Source organism: Oncorhynchus keta, chromosome 15 (genome assembly GCF_023373465.1).
Source record: "Oncorhynchus keta strain PuntledgeMale-10-30-2019 chromosome 15, Oket_V2, whole genome shotgun sequence".
Classification (NCBI taxonomy): domain Eukaryota; kingdom Metazoa; phylum Chordata; class Actinopteri; order Salmoniformes; family Salmonidae; genus Oncorhynchus; species Oncorhynchus keta.
The window spans coordinates 27,220,686-27,238,307 of record NC_068435.1 but is presented as its reverse complement, the minus strand read 5'-3'; the positions used below and the strand labels follow the sequence as shown (position 1 = coordinate 27,238,307).

Genomic DNA, 17,622 nt, shown 5'->3' with positions numbered 1-17,622 from the left:
AAATACGTTTTAAAACTTTAATTCCATATTCAGTAAAATTAAATGAATTGTGTTAGGTAGTAAGGAATGCAAGATGGGGAATTTGCTTAAATTATCACTTTTTTTATTACTGACTCACACATTTGATAACATCCTGGGAATGATTTTCAAAGCAACAAATCCCTGAGGCATTCAGGGATGAACACAATTAATAATAATAATAATAATATATGCCATTTAGCAGACGCTTTTATCCAAAGCGACTTACAGTCATGTGTGCATACATTCTACGTATGGGTGGTCCCGGGGATTGAACCCACTGCCCTGGCGTTACAAGCGCCATGCTCTACCAACTGAGCTACAGAAGGACCAGGAATTAGTATGACGTGGTAGTGTCATCATTGCCCAGGGGCTGATGTGGAGTTACAAAATGTCCCTGATGTGTTCCTCTTTCTGTTTTGAACGACTCTGCATCGTATACCCACACAGTGTCTATTCCTTCTCCAGCGGTGCCATCAGGTGCCCAGGTGGGAAAAGGGAAACGGCAGGCCACCACTTTAGCTGTGCTCTGTAGTTCTGTCTGCAGTTTGCCCTCCAACTTATCCATCTGTGAAGTAATACAATCAATCATCATATTGAGGCTAATATTGTTGATGTAGTGCTGTGTGGTGGCATTTACAAAATAAAAAGCTACCATTATTTTGTCAAGTCTAGCAGATAAATAAGAGTTAAACTCACCATCTGAGGTACTCCAAATATGACAACATTTGAGTACTGATTAAAGCTGACCTGAGAACCAGGGCATACACATACATTAAAAGAAAGACCCAACATTAGTCCCCCCTGTAATGGGTATTAGGGTACTACATAAATGTTGTTTTGGATGAAGAATAATTTGTAAACGATCACTGGTGGATTGACTAACCTTCCATAAATCTGAAATGTGGAAGGAAGTAGAATGATGAACACCCGCTCTCCAAGCTCTGTAACGGGAGTACCACACCAACCATGGATTCAACTCAAATCCAACAGCTCGAAATCCTTTCTTTGCAGCTGCTATCACCTGCAGAAATTAAATATGTGCTTAAATCAAAAGTGCCAGTGATAAGAGCAACATAATACTACACATGTCCAGCCTAACAGTCGTCTGGGATGCTAATAGGCTACAACTAAATTCCCTCTAATGCAACTTGTAACTTTAATTTCCTGTCAAGAGTGCAACCCCTGCAAATTGCACAAACCCAAGTTTCTAACTTAACAATCAAAAGTGAAGTCACAATCACAAATTCAGACAATGGCTGGTCGTCTTCTGATCAGACTACTAAGTGTACTTACTATTCTTCCATCCCCACTTCCGATGTCCACGAGGGATCCAGATCTCGCCTGCAGCACTTTCAGGACATTTTCCACCTGTGCTGTAGTTGCGGGAACATAAGGTAGGCACACCTTTCTCAAAGCAGGTGCAACAAATGGACCTGCAACAGCGTAAAGGGCAACCAATGACCCCCCGACAATTCCAGTTGCGATCAGTCCTAAACGTTTTTTGAAGCCGGTGTCTTTAGCATTAACGTTACATTGTATCGCCTCAGTTTCCAGTAGGCTTTGTTCTGCCATGATTACTTTGAATCAATGAATGAGCGCGAGCTGCTGGAAACCTTTTCTCCCACTGTTAGCTAGCGACTCATCCAAGGACATTTATTGATAGTTACGTCATTCAAGAACATATAGAAATTACGAGACTAGCCAACAGAAGTACACTTAAACATGTGGGACGTAACTAAATAGCAAACTGACATAACATTTGAATGTCAGAAAAGGTGAAAATACTTTATTAGAATCGAAACCTCGCTCTGGACCAAGGTGTGCTGCAGCTTTTTGTCCGACTTGATGTGAAATACAGTTTCGGTAGTTCCTAGTTCCACTCGTTCATCATGCTTTTTCCTGTGGTCAACATACTATCTATCCTCTATTACTACCACTCTATGTGTCACAAAACCAAGCATTTAATAATATGATGTTGATGTAAAATGATAATACATTTGTAAATGTAATAACAAAACAGAGGTACAGTATTTGGAGATGGGGTAGTCTAGACAACACAGAGGGAACAATGTATTATAACTGACAGGAAAAAACACTGTATAGACAACACCATTCAACAATAAAAAGCTAAATATTAAATCATAACAGGTGCAAACACATTATGTATATTGTATTTTTCATGTACACAGTCAAATGGGGAAAATAAACAACTTCATATCCACAACATATATAAATTAAAACCAAGGGGACACCATTAGATCATATCAGAATGTGTATGTTTTTTGTTCACAAAAAAGACTTACAAAACCACAACCATTCCATTATATGCATTCTTAATTTGTAGGCTACTCATGTGAATCCAAGCAGAACAAAAACATATTTATTTAAAACAAATGTAACAAGCAAAGAGGAACAGAACATTTGTGTGGTTGTAGGGCATGCATGTTCCTCATACCTCAGAAATCATTGGACATTGACTGATGTGCAGCCAGGACATGGTGGCTCTGGCTCGGGGTCTGACAGTCATCCATGTCGTCATCCTGGTCACAACCATCCTGCCCGTCCTGTGAGTAACTGTACTTCATCATCAGTATATTCCTGTGGCTGGAGGGTGTGGCCTGGTGGGACTGGGAGAGAGGCATGTCTGACATAATGGCTGCGTCCCGCACACTCAGGTTACTTTGGCTCCCCCTGACGCTGGACACCTGGGAGTGGGCTCCGCCGCAGTGGTGGTCACGAATGCATTTGGACGAAGACCGTGTGAGTTTGTGAAACTTATCAAAGTCCTCGGCCATAGCCATTTCACTCATGTGGTCGGCAGAGGCTGCCCTCCGCAGAGTGCACAGTTCATAATGTGGTGGCTCAAAGGTTTCGTGGAGCAATGTGGGGTCAAAGTCATCCCTCCTGATGATGTATTTTTTGCGTGGCTGTTTAACTTGAATGATACTTGCCACAATGAGAAGGACAACCACCAGACCACAGGTGACTAGAATGATTGCGACATTGGTGTGGTCAATATTGTCTAAGATGCTGGCTTTCCTCTTCTCTGTGGACAGTAAATATTACATACAATCAAGTTTTCTATTTTGGCGTCTAGGTTTGAATTGTGATGAATGGTGTGATGAAAGTTACATTTAGATTTATCAACATTACATTTAGAAGGGCACCATTAACTTGTACTTTTGTAATACAGGTTAACCTAAAACATTGACTGTAGTTCATATTTGTCAGCTCTATACCCAAATGGAACAGGTGTCTCACCTTTGCAGTTGTTCTCGTCCCAGGGGTAGACACAGTTCTGGATCCCGTTGCACACTAAGCTGGTGTTGATACACATGTTGCTATGGCAAAAGAAAGCCTCCGCTTCACATGGAGCTGAAAACAAGGGGAAGATAGCTTTACTCCCGAAACATTAAATAGAGTTTTAAACTAATGAATTAGATTAAAAAGCTAACAATAAGGCTCACTGCCAATAAGGCACACTGCCACAACAAACTTCAACAAATGCCAACAAACAGACACCTATATGCAGTTTTTTTTGTCAGTGTTTGTTGGTGTTTGATGGGGTTCAATGTAGCAGTGTGCAAGTGGCTTTAGACCACGTTTGGTCCAGGAGTGTTGTTACTACACTGTTCAAAAACAATCTAGTTGTTTCAACTAATTATTATTAAGTAACTGGTTCCACAGTTACTCAACTTGTCGGTCAAAGTGTTAGCTGAACTTAACATTTTTAGTTGGACAAAACTTAGCTCCAGCTCAATTCAGTCAATTTAAAATGCTCTGTTTGCTTAACTTGTCTCATATATTAATTTAACTAGAAATTATTATCTGGGCATCTTAACTAAGAAAGGCTATGCAACTGGTTACACACACAATGCCTTTAATTAACATACACATTTTTCAGTTGATATATTTGAGAGACATGATTACATTGTGTGTGTTCATTTATACAGTAATTATTATTCAACAAACTTGCCTGGGATTTGAACTCACAACCTTTTGGTTCACAACATACTGATCTTCCTGCTACGCCACCATGTAGTTAATCTGACTATTCTCTCATCATTGATTTGATTGACTTAGTTCAACATTTAGGGTTTTCTGTATACAGTAGTTGTCTAATGTTGGTGGGGCATATTACTCAGTTTTAATGTTACTCCTTAATCACGGTGATAAATAAAATATTTTTATTTGAGTGTACTTTTAACAATATAATAATAATAATATATGCCATTTAGCGGACGCTTTTATCCAAAGCGACTTACAGTCATGTGTGCATACATTCTACGTATGGGTGGTCCCGGGAATCGAACCCACTACCCTGGCGTTACAAGCGCCATGCTCTACCAACTGAGCTACAGAAGGACCACAGAGCTGAGATTTACTTTGAAGTGCAAAGTGTAGCAATACAGGTCAAATCAATCATTGACACAGGCATAGCAGGAAGATTGGTATTCCGTAAACCAAGAGGTTGTCAGTTCAAATTGCAGGTGAGGACATGTTGAATAATAATTACTGTATACATGGACAATGTAATCATGTATTTCAACATGTGTCAAATGTGTAAGTTGACAATATTGTATGTCAAAAGCACATTGTGTGTGTAACTGGTTCCACAGACTTTGTTTGTTGTTGATGAAGATGCCCATATAATAATTTCTGGTTGAATGAACATATGAGGCAAGTTGAGCAAAGACATCATTTTAAATTGACTGAATTGTTGCCTAAGTTGGAGCTTAGTTTGGGCTAACTTAAGAATGTAAGTTCAGTTAATACTTTGATTGAAAAGTTGAGTAAACTAAAAAAGGTTGTGGAACCAGTTACTTAATAATAATTAGTTTAAACAACTATATATATTTTTACATTGATACAATAACCCTGTAAAGGAGACCCTGTATTCCCTGCGACTGCCTCTCTTTACAAACCAATTGGAACATTTCAAACAATGTGTCAAAAATTAAACATAGCAGTAGATGGAGTGGAAATGTTGTCAAATTAATTCACTAACGCTCTAGGAAGGTTGTGAAAAGGATCCGGAAGCGGCTTTTTCGGCTGCCCTGATCAGCCCACATTCGTATGACCCCCACCGAGGTAACCAACATGACATCGTTGGCCACTGTGCTGCAGAATTTGTTCTTCAGGTGCTCCACTGAGCTACTCCCGTCGTACACAGCCACAAAGTTACGTTTGCATTCATTGGAGTTGTGCATCTCATATTCCAAAAATCGCAAATAGATCTGCAAAAAAAATTCAAATAACAGTGTGAAACAACAGGTTTCCAACCAAATGGGAACTTGACTTGTGTATCTTTTGAACAGCATGTTTTCCAGAAGACTTATGGAGAATGTGAGTGAGGGATATTGCAAATATGAAGAAGAAAAAACACAAGAGCTGTACTGACCCTTCCCTTTGGTGGCGCTCGAATGAACCACCTACAGTCCACAGCCTCTGTCTGCAAAGCTTTGCCCTCTTTGAGTATTGCTGCAGAGTCAATGATCCCATCTGATCCACCCAGATCAAATTCGCAAACTGTAGTACAGGAGAGTCCATTGCACAGTGTGTTAGTTACACAACAGTTTGCTGTTACAATATACAGTATGTTTACATAGGTGATATAAGAAGAACCGTGTACCTACAAGGCAGAGGCGGTAGGACACCCATGTCTTTAAATTCAGGATCTGAAAAGAGAGCACACAACAGTGAACCTATTGTATATATTTTTTCTGCCATTTCACAAAATACATGGCCAGCAATGCATATTCTTGACTGTGTGAACTCTGTCCTTAGTTTAATCCATTCTGCAATCATCCACTTGTCCTTCATAATAAAAAAATGTTGAGACAGAAAGAACAGGACTTCTATCCTAAAGCTTCACCATTATGATTTGTAGGTGGATTAATAATCCTTGGACCAGCTTTATACAGATTAGGCTGCACAAGCAATGAGAACCAAGTGATAAAATGGGACTTCCAAAATGTTTTCCTGAAAAAAATCTAAAAAGATGAGGTTGAGGGAGAAACCAGTTTTCTAAATATTAATATAAATATAAAACAGTTATATTTAGAGGCAGATCTTTGTAATATCACCATGGCTGCAAGGAGGAGACAGCTGAACTATTTAAAACCTAACCTCAGCCATGAATCCTTATTAATCCTCTTGTTTCTTACCTCTGTATCATGGATTATTCACTGTGTGTGTGTGTGTGTGTGTGTGTGTGTGTGTGTGTGTGTGTGTGTGTGTGTGTGTGTGTGTGTGTGTGTGTGTGTGTGTGTGTGTGTGTGTGTGTGTGTGTGTGTGTGTGTGTGTGTTTCAGAAGATTAATACTGAAATAAATACGAAAATATATGAAACATATGTCAATCTTGCTTTTCTATCTAGTTTAAAACAAATATTTACTGCAAACACTTACGCTTATGTAACAGTGTAGTAATAAGATGATGATCGGTCAATGATTTATCCTGCCACTGATGAGAGGAATTAGAAGAGATTAGCATTTGGCACTAAAGGATTCATTACTTCTGAGGTAAACACTTGGAAATCAGCTTGTACTTCTCTACCAACGCAGGCCTGGGAAGGCTTTCTATTGGCTAGAGTATTGTTGCATGGATACTTTTTTTATGGATATTTTTTGTAGTATTAGTCCTGCAAAATGTACCCTCACACTCACTCACTCCTCAAAATGTGCCACTGTGTTTCAGGGAGAGATTATATGGGAATCAATTTATATCTATTTATATCAATCTATGTTCATCTTTTGACACTGAAGTATCTCATCGGAACTTGTGGATAAGCCACTCACTTCAAGTCTTGATTCCAATGGAGGGCAGGCAGTGATATCGAATAACCATGTCTACTGGCAATGTCAAAACCTTCACAAGAATGTGAGGTTACTGAGACACATTTTTGTAAGATTGATCTGATGAATGGCTTTGATTTGGAGAGGGAAACAAGGAAGTGGATTCATCTCTCCTCCCAACGTAAGTGCCCTATAAATTCTGCCAGTAATAAATTGTCAGCTGCATGGGTATCCCTTAAGCCGAGGCTCAGAGCTGACAAGCTGTACTCCCCTGAAGACAAGCTTTCATTAACTGGGTGAAGGAGGAGATAACTCCCCCCACCCCTCCCCAGTTGAAGCATGTGTGCCTGCACTACAAATGCAGCAGCTGATATGAACACAGACAGCAGTAAGCACCACACCAGTCTCCTGTAGCTCTAGCTCAGTCACTGAGCTGTGACTGGTAAATTGTTTGGCTGAAGTCCTCTGCATTAACTGGATGTGTACAACTTTATGTCAATATTGTGTCTGTGTGTCTCCATGTGTGCCTGGGTGAGACAAACAGTTAGCCTGTCGGAGTCACACATTCAGCAACAACCTCAGAATAACACTGCGAATATTAAAACGGTTAAAGCAAATCGATGTATTTGAAATTATATTACCTTGAGTGAAGTTATAGCGTGCTGAAAATCCAATTGCTTCCAGTTCGCCGTCTGCAACAAACTTTATATGCAGGTATCTCCCACTTGATTTAATATACAAAGGGCTTTCCTGGCCACAGTATCGACCAATTAAAGTGGAGAAGGAAAAGGGCCCATCGCGGACTTCAATGTGGTCAAATTTGCATTCCCATGAAGGCTCTATTGAATATTTCTCATCAAAGAAGAGGTCGATGCATTGTCTTGGTGAAGCTGAGAAAACACAGTGGGGAAATGTAAGAAAAAGAAACACAATATCCAATGAAAAAAACATTTACTTGTTGAGATGGTGTTTATGTCTTACCTTCAATGATATAAATGCATGTTCGCTCTGGTGGGTACTTTTGGGGGTAGTTGGGGGAGGTGAACAGGCCTCCCTCAGCTTCCTTTATCCAGGTGCCACATTGGCCTATTGGAGTCACCCCTGAATTGTTTGTCACTGAAGCACAAGATTAATGTTCAGGTGCCAATCATACAGAACCATTATACCATCCAGCTTTGTCTGACATTAAAAATGTATCAAGTGTATTGTTATTGATCTGGTGTTTCATGGTCTTCTTCATTACACAGACATTACTTTTCCCAGTTAGGTAGATTCCAACATAACAGGGAAATAAATAACTCTACGCACAGTGTGTATTTCAGTGTTACCTGCTTTTTTCCCCGGTGTACCAAACAATCCAAGAGTGATTAGACTTGCAACTACTGCTGTAAAAATAAAAGTAAATGAAAGTTAGAAAAAAATACCCAGAAAACAATTGGCTATGGAAATTGTGTTTGTGTATGTTACTAAACCACAAAATAAAGTTATGTTCCACAAAATACAGAAATGATCATTTCGTTTCATAGCATAATGAATTCACATGTAGCGTTTTAAAATAGTTTTTAAAGCGTCATTACTGGAAAGTTCAATGGCAAGAATTGATTTAACTTTATGCTATTGACCATCTAACTACGATTTTAAAGAGATCATGTTATACAAGCAAAAGTAGACAAAATTTACCGAGAGGCAAGGCAAATTTGTTCACCATGTCTAATCCTTGCTGTTTTCAATCCCAAATATTTCCAAAACGAAATGAGCGAATCATTATTCCGTGCAACGGGAAAATTCAATCATCATATCCACGATATCCCTATTTTATCTCAGTGTAAACAAAACACAAATACAAAGTTACGGGAGGAAAAGCAGTCTCAACCCATCCGCTGCTGCTGTGACAGACAGGTCTGAACGTTCTCCTGAGTCCGGATTTCCATCCAAGCGCAGCGACGATAATCCGACCGACAGCAACCTTCAATGAGTATAGTATCCTTGACAGTTGACATTGTGCCAATTTCCCGTATTATATCTGCCACATGCCGGTGTACATCATCATTGGTCTCTGTGCTTGTGTTATTTATTTCCCGTGGACTTTCTGCATAAAAACTTGGTCTGGACACTTCAAGCCAGACACTTCAAGCCAGCTTTCTCTCAAATATATAGGATATTAAATTCTGGTAGTACTGTAATAACTAGTTAATAAACTATAATGATGTTGTTTTATGAAGGAACCGCAATTCAGCTTCAACTCAAGCTCAATTTTCTTTTTTTGTGTGGCTCCTGTCACTACAGACCCTGGTTCGATTCCAGGCGGTATCACAGCCGGCCTTGATTGGGAGTCCCATAGGGCAGCGCACAATTGTCCCAGCTTCACCTGGGTTAGGGTTTGGCCGGGGAAGGCCGTCATTGTAAATAATAATTTGTTCTTAACTGACTAGTCTGGTTAAATCTAATAAAATATTAGAGATGAATTAGGGACAGGGTTTGGGTCAATTTAGAATTTTGGAATTTCAATTCAACCCAGGAATGTAATTAAAATTCGAATGTGAATTGTTCACACCCCACAGGAAGCAGAATTTATTTTGAATTAAAAGAAGTAAAATTAAATTCAAACAAATTCAAACAAATTAAACTGAGACACGAAACCTACATTAGGTACACTCATGAAAATGTATGGCTCATACAGACAGTGAGTCACGTTGCTGTGGCTTGCTATATAAAGCAGGCAGATGGGCAACGAGGCATTCAGTTACTGTATATTGAACATTATAATGGGCAAAATAAGTGACCTAAGCAACTTTGAGCTTGGTATGATTGTCGGTGCCAGGCGCTCCAGATTCAGTATCTCAGAAACTGCCGCCCTCATAGGTTTTTTTTTCGATTCTTGTCATGGATGGGCTATTGCCACACCACTCTTATCAGCTAAAAAAAAACAAGAAACGGCTCCAGTGGGCACGCGATAACCAACAGTAGATAATTGAGGAGTGAAAAAAAATTATCTGGAACATGATATCCAGTTCGGTTTACTTGAGTGGCCTGCGCAGTCCCCCGACCTTAACCCAACAGAGCATGTTTGGGATGAGATGGAACGGACTGTTCACAACAGGAATGTACCGCCGTCCAATCTGCAGCAACTGCATGATGCAATTGTGTCAGCATGGACCAACACCCCTGTGGAACGTTAAAACCCTTGTAAAAGTCCCCTGAAGAATTCAGGCTATTCTGAAGGCGAAGGGGGGTCCGACCCGGTTGTAGATGGATGTACCTAATAAACTGGGCCGGTGAGTAAATACTGTAGCTATATGAGTCTCATTCCTTTGACGTATATTTAGCCAAAAGCATCTGCCACCTCATTTTTAAAAGAAATACGATTTCAAATATTAGCTTGATTATAACTCAAAGAAGTCAAACAGTATTTTGTTGGTATTTTTGTAATTAGATGTTAGGTTGTTCCATTCCATTCTGTAGTGTTTGATCTAATGCATTCTTGGATATGTATTTTTTGTTTAATATTTAATAACATTATTATATTATAGAATTATTATAGAAAACCTAATAAATTATCTAACAATATTTACAGACCACTATAATTACTTGAAACTCGTTTAAATGTTTCAAGAAAATGTAAAAAATTGTATTGCTTACCATACATTATATACAAAATAGACATGTGTTTAATGATTTATGGAAGAAATTATCCATTTGGATTTCAATGAATTTCATCAAATTAAATTCTACTTCTTTCATTCATATTCAATTCAACTTCTGCTTCCTGCAGGGTGTGGCCAATTCAAATTCAAGAAATTGAATTGGCATTTTAGACCAATTCAACTCAGAATCAACCCCAATTGGGGAGCATTGTGATGATAGGCCGCAGGGAAGCTAGAATAAGGATTGATGTAATTAACAAAAGTTTACTTGGCAATGGGTCTCAGAAACAGATGGGAGGAGGGTTCATCCAGTCTCAAATTAACTTTGGCAACCTCTGTCTGAAGCCTTTCCCATACGAGTAGAAGGTAACCGTGGGTCCATACAGGAACCAAGATCATAATACTGGATAATGCTGCATATTAAACTTCACTATGAGGAGAAAAACTCAAATGAAAGGAATCATCCAAACAACATGAACAAAGTATCAAACAGATGCAGAGAGAGGAGGGTGGGGAGCTACAGTAATATGTTCAGCTATCCTCTTGCCAAAATTGCATTTCATTCCTTAAGGCCAGGTGTCCCAGGTGTGAAATGATTATGGGCAATAGGGTGTGTTGAACAGGGTTTGCTGACACAACAGTCAGTTCACTGTGTGGAAATAACATCTTTCATATCATACGCATGTTTTTAAAATCTGAAATCCATGCAAAAATAAAGACAGTCAGGGTGTGATTTGGGTGGGCATTCTATGTTCTGTTTTCTATATTTTTGTATTTCTATGTTTTGGCCGGGTATGGTTCTCAATCAGGGACAGCTGTCTATCGTTGTCTCTGATTGGGAATCATACTTAGGCAGCCTTTTCCCTTCTGTCATTGTGGGAAGTTGTCTTTGTTAGGGGCACTATAGCCCTTGTAAGCGTCATGGTCGTGTTTGTTATTTCTTGTTTTTTTGGCGACATTTTACTAAATAAAATAAAATGTACGCCCATCATGCTGCACCTTGGTCTTCCTGTAACGACAGTTTTGTGTCTCTTTGCCACGCCTTTTATCTGTGAATAAAACCCATGCATTTCTGTTGAATGTTTTTGACGACTGCTATATGGGATGAAGAAAAAAGTAAAAGTAAAGTATTTTGAATTCCATAAAGGTTTCAGAAAATGTCTATTTAAACATATCCATATCATACAATATTTCTGAGGAAAAATATGAGCTTGAGTTCCTCATATAAGTATTGTAAACATGTATTTCATTCACATTGCCTCAATGTTGCAAAGCTGGATTACTTCTCACTGTTCCAGACCAAAGATAAATAAACTCCCTTGATATTCTACAGAAGGGAGACAAATCTGACAATCCAATCCATCTGGCTTTAGTTTATGTGAGGCAGATTGTTGTTATTCAGAGTTTTATCAGGACAATGAACGGGTCTTGTTTTTTTGCACACTCAGATAGAATAGCAACATCTTATTTCATGATGACACAGAGGAATTGAGTCAGTCACATTATAATGGCAATGCCACTTTCTTACAATGAAACATGTATGAATGTTGAACAAGGTTTATATTTCTCTGTGAATGTTTTTTTTAAAGTATTATGTAACTAATAAGAAGGCATTATACTACAGTGCCTTGCGGCCCCTTGAAAGTATTCAAACATAAAGATATAATATAATAATAATAATAATAATAATATATGCCCCCTTGAACAGTCATTGCATACCTTTTGGTCCACATTTCAGGCTTCAAACATAAAAGATATAAAACTGTATTTTTTTGTGAAGAATCAACAACAAGTGGGACACAATCATGAAGTGGAACGACATTTATTGGATATTTCAAACTTTTTAACAAATCAAAAACGGAAAAATTGGGCGTGCAAAATTATTCAGCCCCTTTACTTTCAGTGCAGCAAACTCTCTCCAGAAGTTCAGTGAGGATCTCTGAATGATCCAATGTTGACCTAAATGACTAATGATGATAAATACAATCCACCTGTGTGTAATCAAGTCTCCGTATAAATGCACCTGCACTGTGATAGTCTCAGAGGTCCGTTAAAAGCGCAGAGAGCATCATGAAGAACAAGGAACACACCAGGCAGGTCCGAGATACTGTTGTGAAGAAGTTTAAAGCCGGATTTGGATACAAAAAGATTTCCCAAGCTTTAAACATCCCAAGGAGCACTGTGCAAGCGATAATATTGAAATGGAAGGAGTATCAGACCACTGCAAATCTACCAAGACCTGGCCGTCCCTCTAAACTTTCAGCTCATACAAGGAGAAGACTGATCAGAGATGCAGCCAAGAGGCCCATGATCACTCTGGATGAACTGCAGAGATCTACAGCTGAGGTGGGAGACTCTGTCCATAGGACAACAATCAGTCGTATATTGCACAAATCTGGCCTTTATGGAAGAGTGGCAAGAAGAAAGCCATTTCTTAAAGATATCCATAAAAAGTGTTGTTTAAAGTTTGCCACAAGCCACCTGGGAGACACACCAAACATGTGGAAGAAGGTGCTCTGGTCAGATGAAACCAAAATGGAACTTTTTGGCAACAATGCAAAATGTTATGTTTGGCGTAAAAGCAACACAGCTCATCACCCTGAACACACCATCCCCACTGTCAAACATGGTGGTGGCAGCATCATGGTTTGGGCCTGCTTTTCTTCAGCAGGGACAGGGAAGATGGTTCAAATTGATGGGAAGATGGATGGGGCCAAATACAGGACCATTCTGGAAGAAAACCTGATGGAGTCTGCAAAAGACCTGAGACTGGGACGGAGATTTGTCTTCCAACAAGACAATGATCCAAAACATAAAGCAAAATCTACAATGGAATGGTTCAAAAATAAACATATCCAGGTGTTAGAATGGCCAAGTCAAAGTCCAGACCTGAATCCAATCGAGAATCTGTGGAAAGAACTGAAAACTGCTGTTCACAAATGCTCTCCATCCAACCTCACTGAGCTCGAGCTGTTTTGCAAGGAGGAATGGGAAAGAATTTCAGTCTCTCGATGTGCAAAACTGATAGAGACATACCCCAAGCGACTTACAGCTGTAATCGCAGCAAAAGGTGGCGCTACAAAGTATTAACTTAAGGGGGCTGAATAATTTTGCATGCCCAATTTTTCAGTTTTTGATTTGTTAAAAAAGTTAGAAATATCCAATAAATGTCATTCCACTTCATGATTGTGTCCCACTTGTTGTTGATTCTTCACAAAAAAACACAGTTTTATATATTTATGTTTGAAGCCTGAAATGTGGCAAAAGGTCGCAAAGTTCAAGAGGGCCGAATACTTTCGCAAGGCACTGTATATCGGTATGCACAGATTAGCTAGTCTGAGACCACTGCGTGCACAGTCAATATCAAATCTCTAATTACACAATATTATTTGCACGGAGCCATAAGCAATTGTGCCATGCTTGGAATATCAAGGCAAGTTTTAGCTGCAGTTTGGATGAGCTGCACCCAAGTGTGGTGTGTAGTCTATGTTCAGGAGTCCCTCAATTCTACCCACTAAACAATCATGCTGATGTAACTTTGTCTACAAAACATAGTATTTTGACAGATTTAGATACATGATTATTATGGAGACAATCCAAAACCAGAGATTAAAGTCTTTAGTTTAAATAGACTTTTGAGATTTGAGAAGAAAACAGTTATCAGACATACCATCTGTTCCAATATGGTAAGCAATAATGTTAAGTATAGAAAGTAGGTCATATTGACTGTAAAATGTTGTCAATATGGCCCTGGGTGTGATATAACAGAGAACAGTCTACATTGGGCTTTCCATGAATATCAGAATACCATCTACTGGCAAATCTCCTTTTCTTTAATTTTAGCGATTTTATATAGAAAGATACAGGCGGGCATACATGCTCATTTAGCATTTGCCAACCAACCACTTGATGGTGCAAGTGTAACTCATATCACAGCCTTGACACTACACTATACATATACTGTGTGAGTGAGTGAGTGAGTGAGTGAGTGAGTGAGTGAGTGAGTGAGTGAGTGAGTGAGTGAGTGAAAGAGCAAGAGAGAAAAAGAAAGAGAGATAGAGCAGGTTTGAAGGGGGACTGATTGCCACAAAACTGATAATCAGAGCAATCGCAAACCATAAACTGTTTTACAGTTTAGAAGACAATGTTTCTTCGATTTTGTACCATGATATCATTGGTCCTCCTAGGATTTGGCGTTGCCTTTTCGCTGGGACAGAATTACACAGAACCTCTTGTTTTGGAGGGAAAGTGTCTGGTGGTTTGCGATGCGAACCCGTCTGTAGAGGGAGCATTGACCTCTTCCTTCGGGATATCTGTCTGGGCAAGCGGTGCTAAAGTGGCTTTCTCTGCACTCAGGGGAACGAACCACGAACCATCTGATATGAGCAATACGTCTCCGACCATCTACTTTGACCAAGTTCGAGAATATTTATGTCTTTCATGATTTGTGTCTTTTCATAGGCTAATATTGACAATGTATGTTTGTGCTCTTTAGGACGTTTGATGTTTTTCTCATTGCAGGTATTAGTGAACATTGGCAACCATTTCAAGCTGCAAGCGAGTGTATTTCAAGCACCAAGAAGAGGCATTTACAGTTTTAGCTTCCATGTGGTGAAGGTTTACAACCGACAGACTATACAGGTAAGTGTATAGGGAGGTCTGCATTGTGATGCAATTGAATTGTGCTTTTCATGTCTTTATCATACCCATTGCATAACACTCTGCAGGTAAACTTGATGCACAATGAATACCCTATAATATCAGCTTTCGCCGGGGACCATGATGTCACTCGAGAGGCTGCGAGCAATTCAGTCCTTCTGCACCTGGAACGAGAAGACAAACTCTACTTGAAGCTTGAGAGGGGGGATCTAATGGGTGGCTGGAGGTACTCAACGTTTTCTGGATTCTTGGTGTTTCCACTCTAATCACAACTCTCAAATCAAGTGACTCTTTTTATTTTCTTGGCCACCCATCTCTGGACTTAAATTATGAAAAAATGTATAACTGACTGTGAGATAAAGTAGGCTATTTTGGCAATTTATGACAAAATTATTCCGTGCTATGAGGTTGGGATTTGTATTGCTGAATGTGACTGATTGTTGGTATGATATTATATGAACTGCGAAGAGTAGCCTATTCAAGCGTTTGTCAGGTGCGCCCATTCAGTAGCTATCCATGGTCCTGAAACCGTAGACACAGTAGCTGTCTGTTGAAACCACAAAACGCATCTCAAGCGTACAGAGCCAATAGGTGGCAATTGAGTGTTGGCTCTAGTGTCAACGTTGTTGCAGTAGTGCCATTGAAATATTGTAATCAAATAACATTTTCCAAAGGTATGCAAATGCAGGCTAGCTGGCATTTGGACCGATATTGCACATTGATACAGTGTTAATTTGGGCATTTTTTTAAAGGTTTAGTCCAGTCTTAGTCACTTTGTATTCACATCCAAATCAAATGTTATTGGTCACATACACGTGTTTAGCAGTTGTTATCGCAGGTGTAGCGAAATGCTTATGCTAGTTCTGACAGTGCAACATTAAGTCACATTTGTGTCATTTGAATAATGATTAAGTCTGGTCATTGTCAAACAGTGCGCCATTTTCGTAAACTAAATTACCTTTAATTTCAGTCACATTTTAGTCACATCACATTTGTATTGTCTCATGAACCTATAGTAAACATAAATCACCGACTCCCATGTGCACAAACATACATAACCTTGTCCCACCAACATATTTTTCTGCATAACATAATATCATATTCCCTTCCCAACAGCAGAAAAATTACAAACATATAATAGAAAATATAATGATTATCTGGCCATTCCTAATTCAGCCTACATATCGGCAAAGTAGTATGGGTTGAACCTCCGTCACTGGGCCGCGTCAGTGCCATTGCAATCAACGTTCCACAGACGTTGCAGCCACGTTGGTGTCCAAAAGTAGAATGGGGGCTAATGACTTTGAACGGGATCTAATTAATGTTTTGCCCAGTGATGCAGTCGAGTCACTAAAACCCAAGTCCGAATTGAGTCCCAAGTCCCCTGTGCTCGAGTCCAAGTCTGAGTCACCAATGTTGGTCGAGTAACGAATGGAGTCACGAGAAAAAAATGTAGTCAATAAATTGCTTGCTATCCATTTCTATTTTTTTCTGTACCACCAAATGTGTGCATATCTGCTACTGGTAACGTTAATGTTACCAGGGCCACGTTCAGTTGCAAAACTTTCTCGAACATTGCAGACAGTTCCAGTCGGTATTCACGTAGTAATAATAAAGAATTCCATTGACCCACGACAACAAATTGGGTAAAACCAACATTCTTTCCTATTGAAATAACAAAACATGCCGAAAAGCTGCTGTGTTGTTTTATGTAGCCAGGTCAAAAGTCCTGAAGTAAAGCTCCAAAGTAGGGAAATAAAGCCTGTGAAAATATTAATCGTTAGACATGTTGTACTATTATTAAATATCGTTTTGTAATTGACTAAAACAAGCAGACTAACAATAAAATTGCGTTTGAAAACGGTAAAGTTTTTGCTGTGAGCTAATGGGGAAACCTAGGTAACCTGTTAGTTTTCCCCACAGATAGGTAGACCGCACAGTTATATCTAATAAGGAGTGGGTCTATATAAATCCCACGAATAGAGCCAACATCCATTATTCAACATGTCAGTGAGGCGTGTTTGTTCTACATAGCATATTTCTGTCTGAGCTTTAAAAAATGTAGTCCTGTTGAACCGCCCCATGTTGTCAGCTATTCATAGGTGTCACCTCAGTCACTCGGTCGCTTCATGCGGTTATGAACGTTCTCAGGCCGCTCTCTATTGGCAGCGCCAGAATGGTGCCCTAAAGCCGTGGTAAACCCAGTCATTCTGCATTAATGTTCTGGTCTGCAAGTAGAATAGTTTTAGAATGGCCTGCGATATGCTTAATTAATGTAAAATGGCGGTCGCTAATGCTGTTGTTTTTAATTTCATAAAGGAGCTTTGTTTCTTAACCAGGCAACGGGTAGTTACAGTTTTTCACAATTGCTTACACATGATTTCTGAAACTTTGGCTCCTTTTCTCTAGACTCTACATGCCAAAACACACACACAACATGCAAAACGTCACACATCTCTTGAAAAACCAAACACTTCATTCAAAACAGTGTTTTTGCATCAA

General features: G+C 39.3%; 3 protein-coding genes across 3 annotated transcripts; 1 reads left to right on the top strand and 2 right to left on the bottom strand.

Annotated features, from left to right (window-relative positions):
* Positions 1–78: 78 nt before the first annotated feature.
* On the bottom strand, positions 79–1,848 carry atpsckmt (fATP synthase c subunit lysine N-methyltransferase). Its single transcript, XM_035788166.2, has 5 exons — positions 1,315–1,848; positions 905–1,042; positions 718–768; positions 359–586; positions 79–190 (listed from the first exon to the last, which is right to left on the bottom strand). The coding sequence occupies exons 1-5, from the start codon at positions 1,591–1,593 to the stop codon at positions 188–190; spliced, it is 699 nt and encodes a 232-aa protein (XP_035644059.1). The 5' UTR covers positions 1,594–1,848; the 3' UTR covers positions 79–187.
* Positions 1,849–2,044: 196 nt separating this feature from the next.
* On the bottom strand, positions 2,045–8,709 carry LOC118394699 (neuropilin and tolloid-like protein 1). The gene is made up of 9 exons (XM_035788165.2): positions 8,498–8,709; positions 8,146–8,202; positions 7,799–7,933; positions 7,459–7,707; positions 5,658–5,699; positions 5,423–5,550; positions 5,030–5,258; positions 3,283–3,396; positions 2,045–3,067 (listed from the first exon to the last, which is right to left on the bottom strand). Exons 1-9 carry the CDS (start codon positions 8,523–8,525, stop codon positions 2,478–2,480), a joined length of 1,572 nt encoding a protein of 523 aa, XP_035644058.1. The 5' UTR covers positions 8,526–8,709; the 3' UTR covers positions 2,045–2,477.
* Positions 8,710–14,542: 5,833 nt separating this feature from the next.
* On the top strand, positions 14,543–15,386 carry LOC118395115 (cerebellin-2). The gene is made up of 3 exons (XM_035788897.2): positions 14,543–14,878; positions 14,983–15,102; positions 15,189–15,386. Exons 1-3 carry the CDS (start codon positions 14,606–14,608, stop codon positions 15,384–15,386), a joined length of 591 nt encoding a protein of 196 aa, XP_035644790.2. The 5' UTR covers positions 14,543–14,605.
* Positions 15,387–17,622: the final 2,236 nt, after the last annotated feature.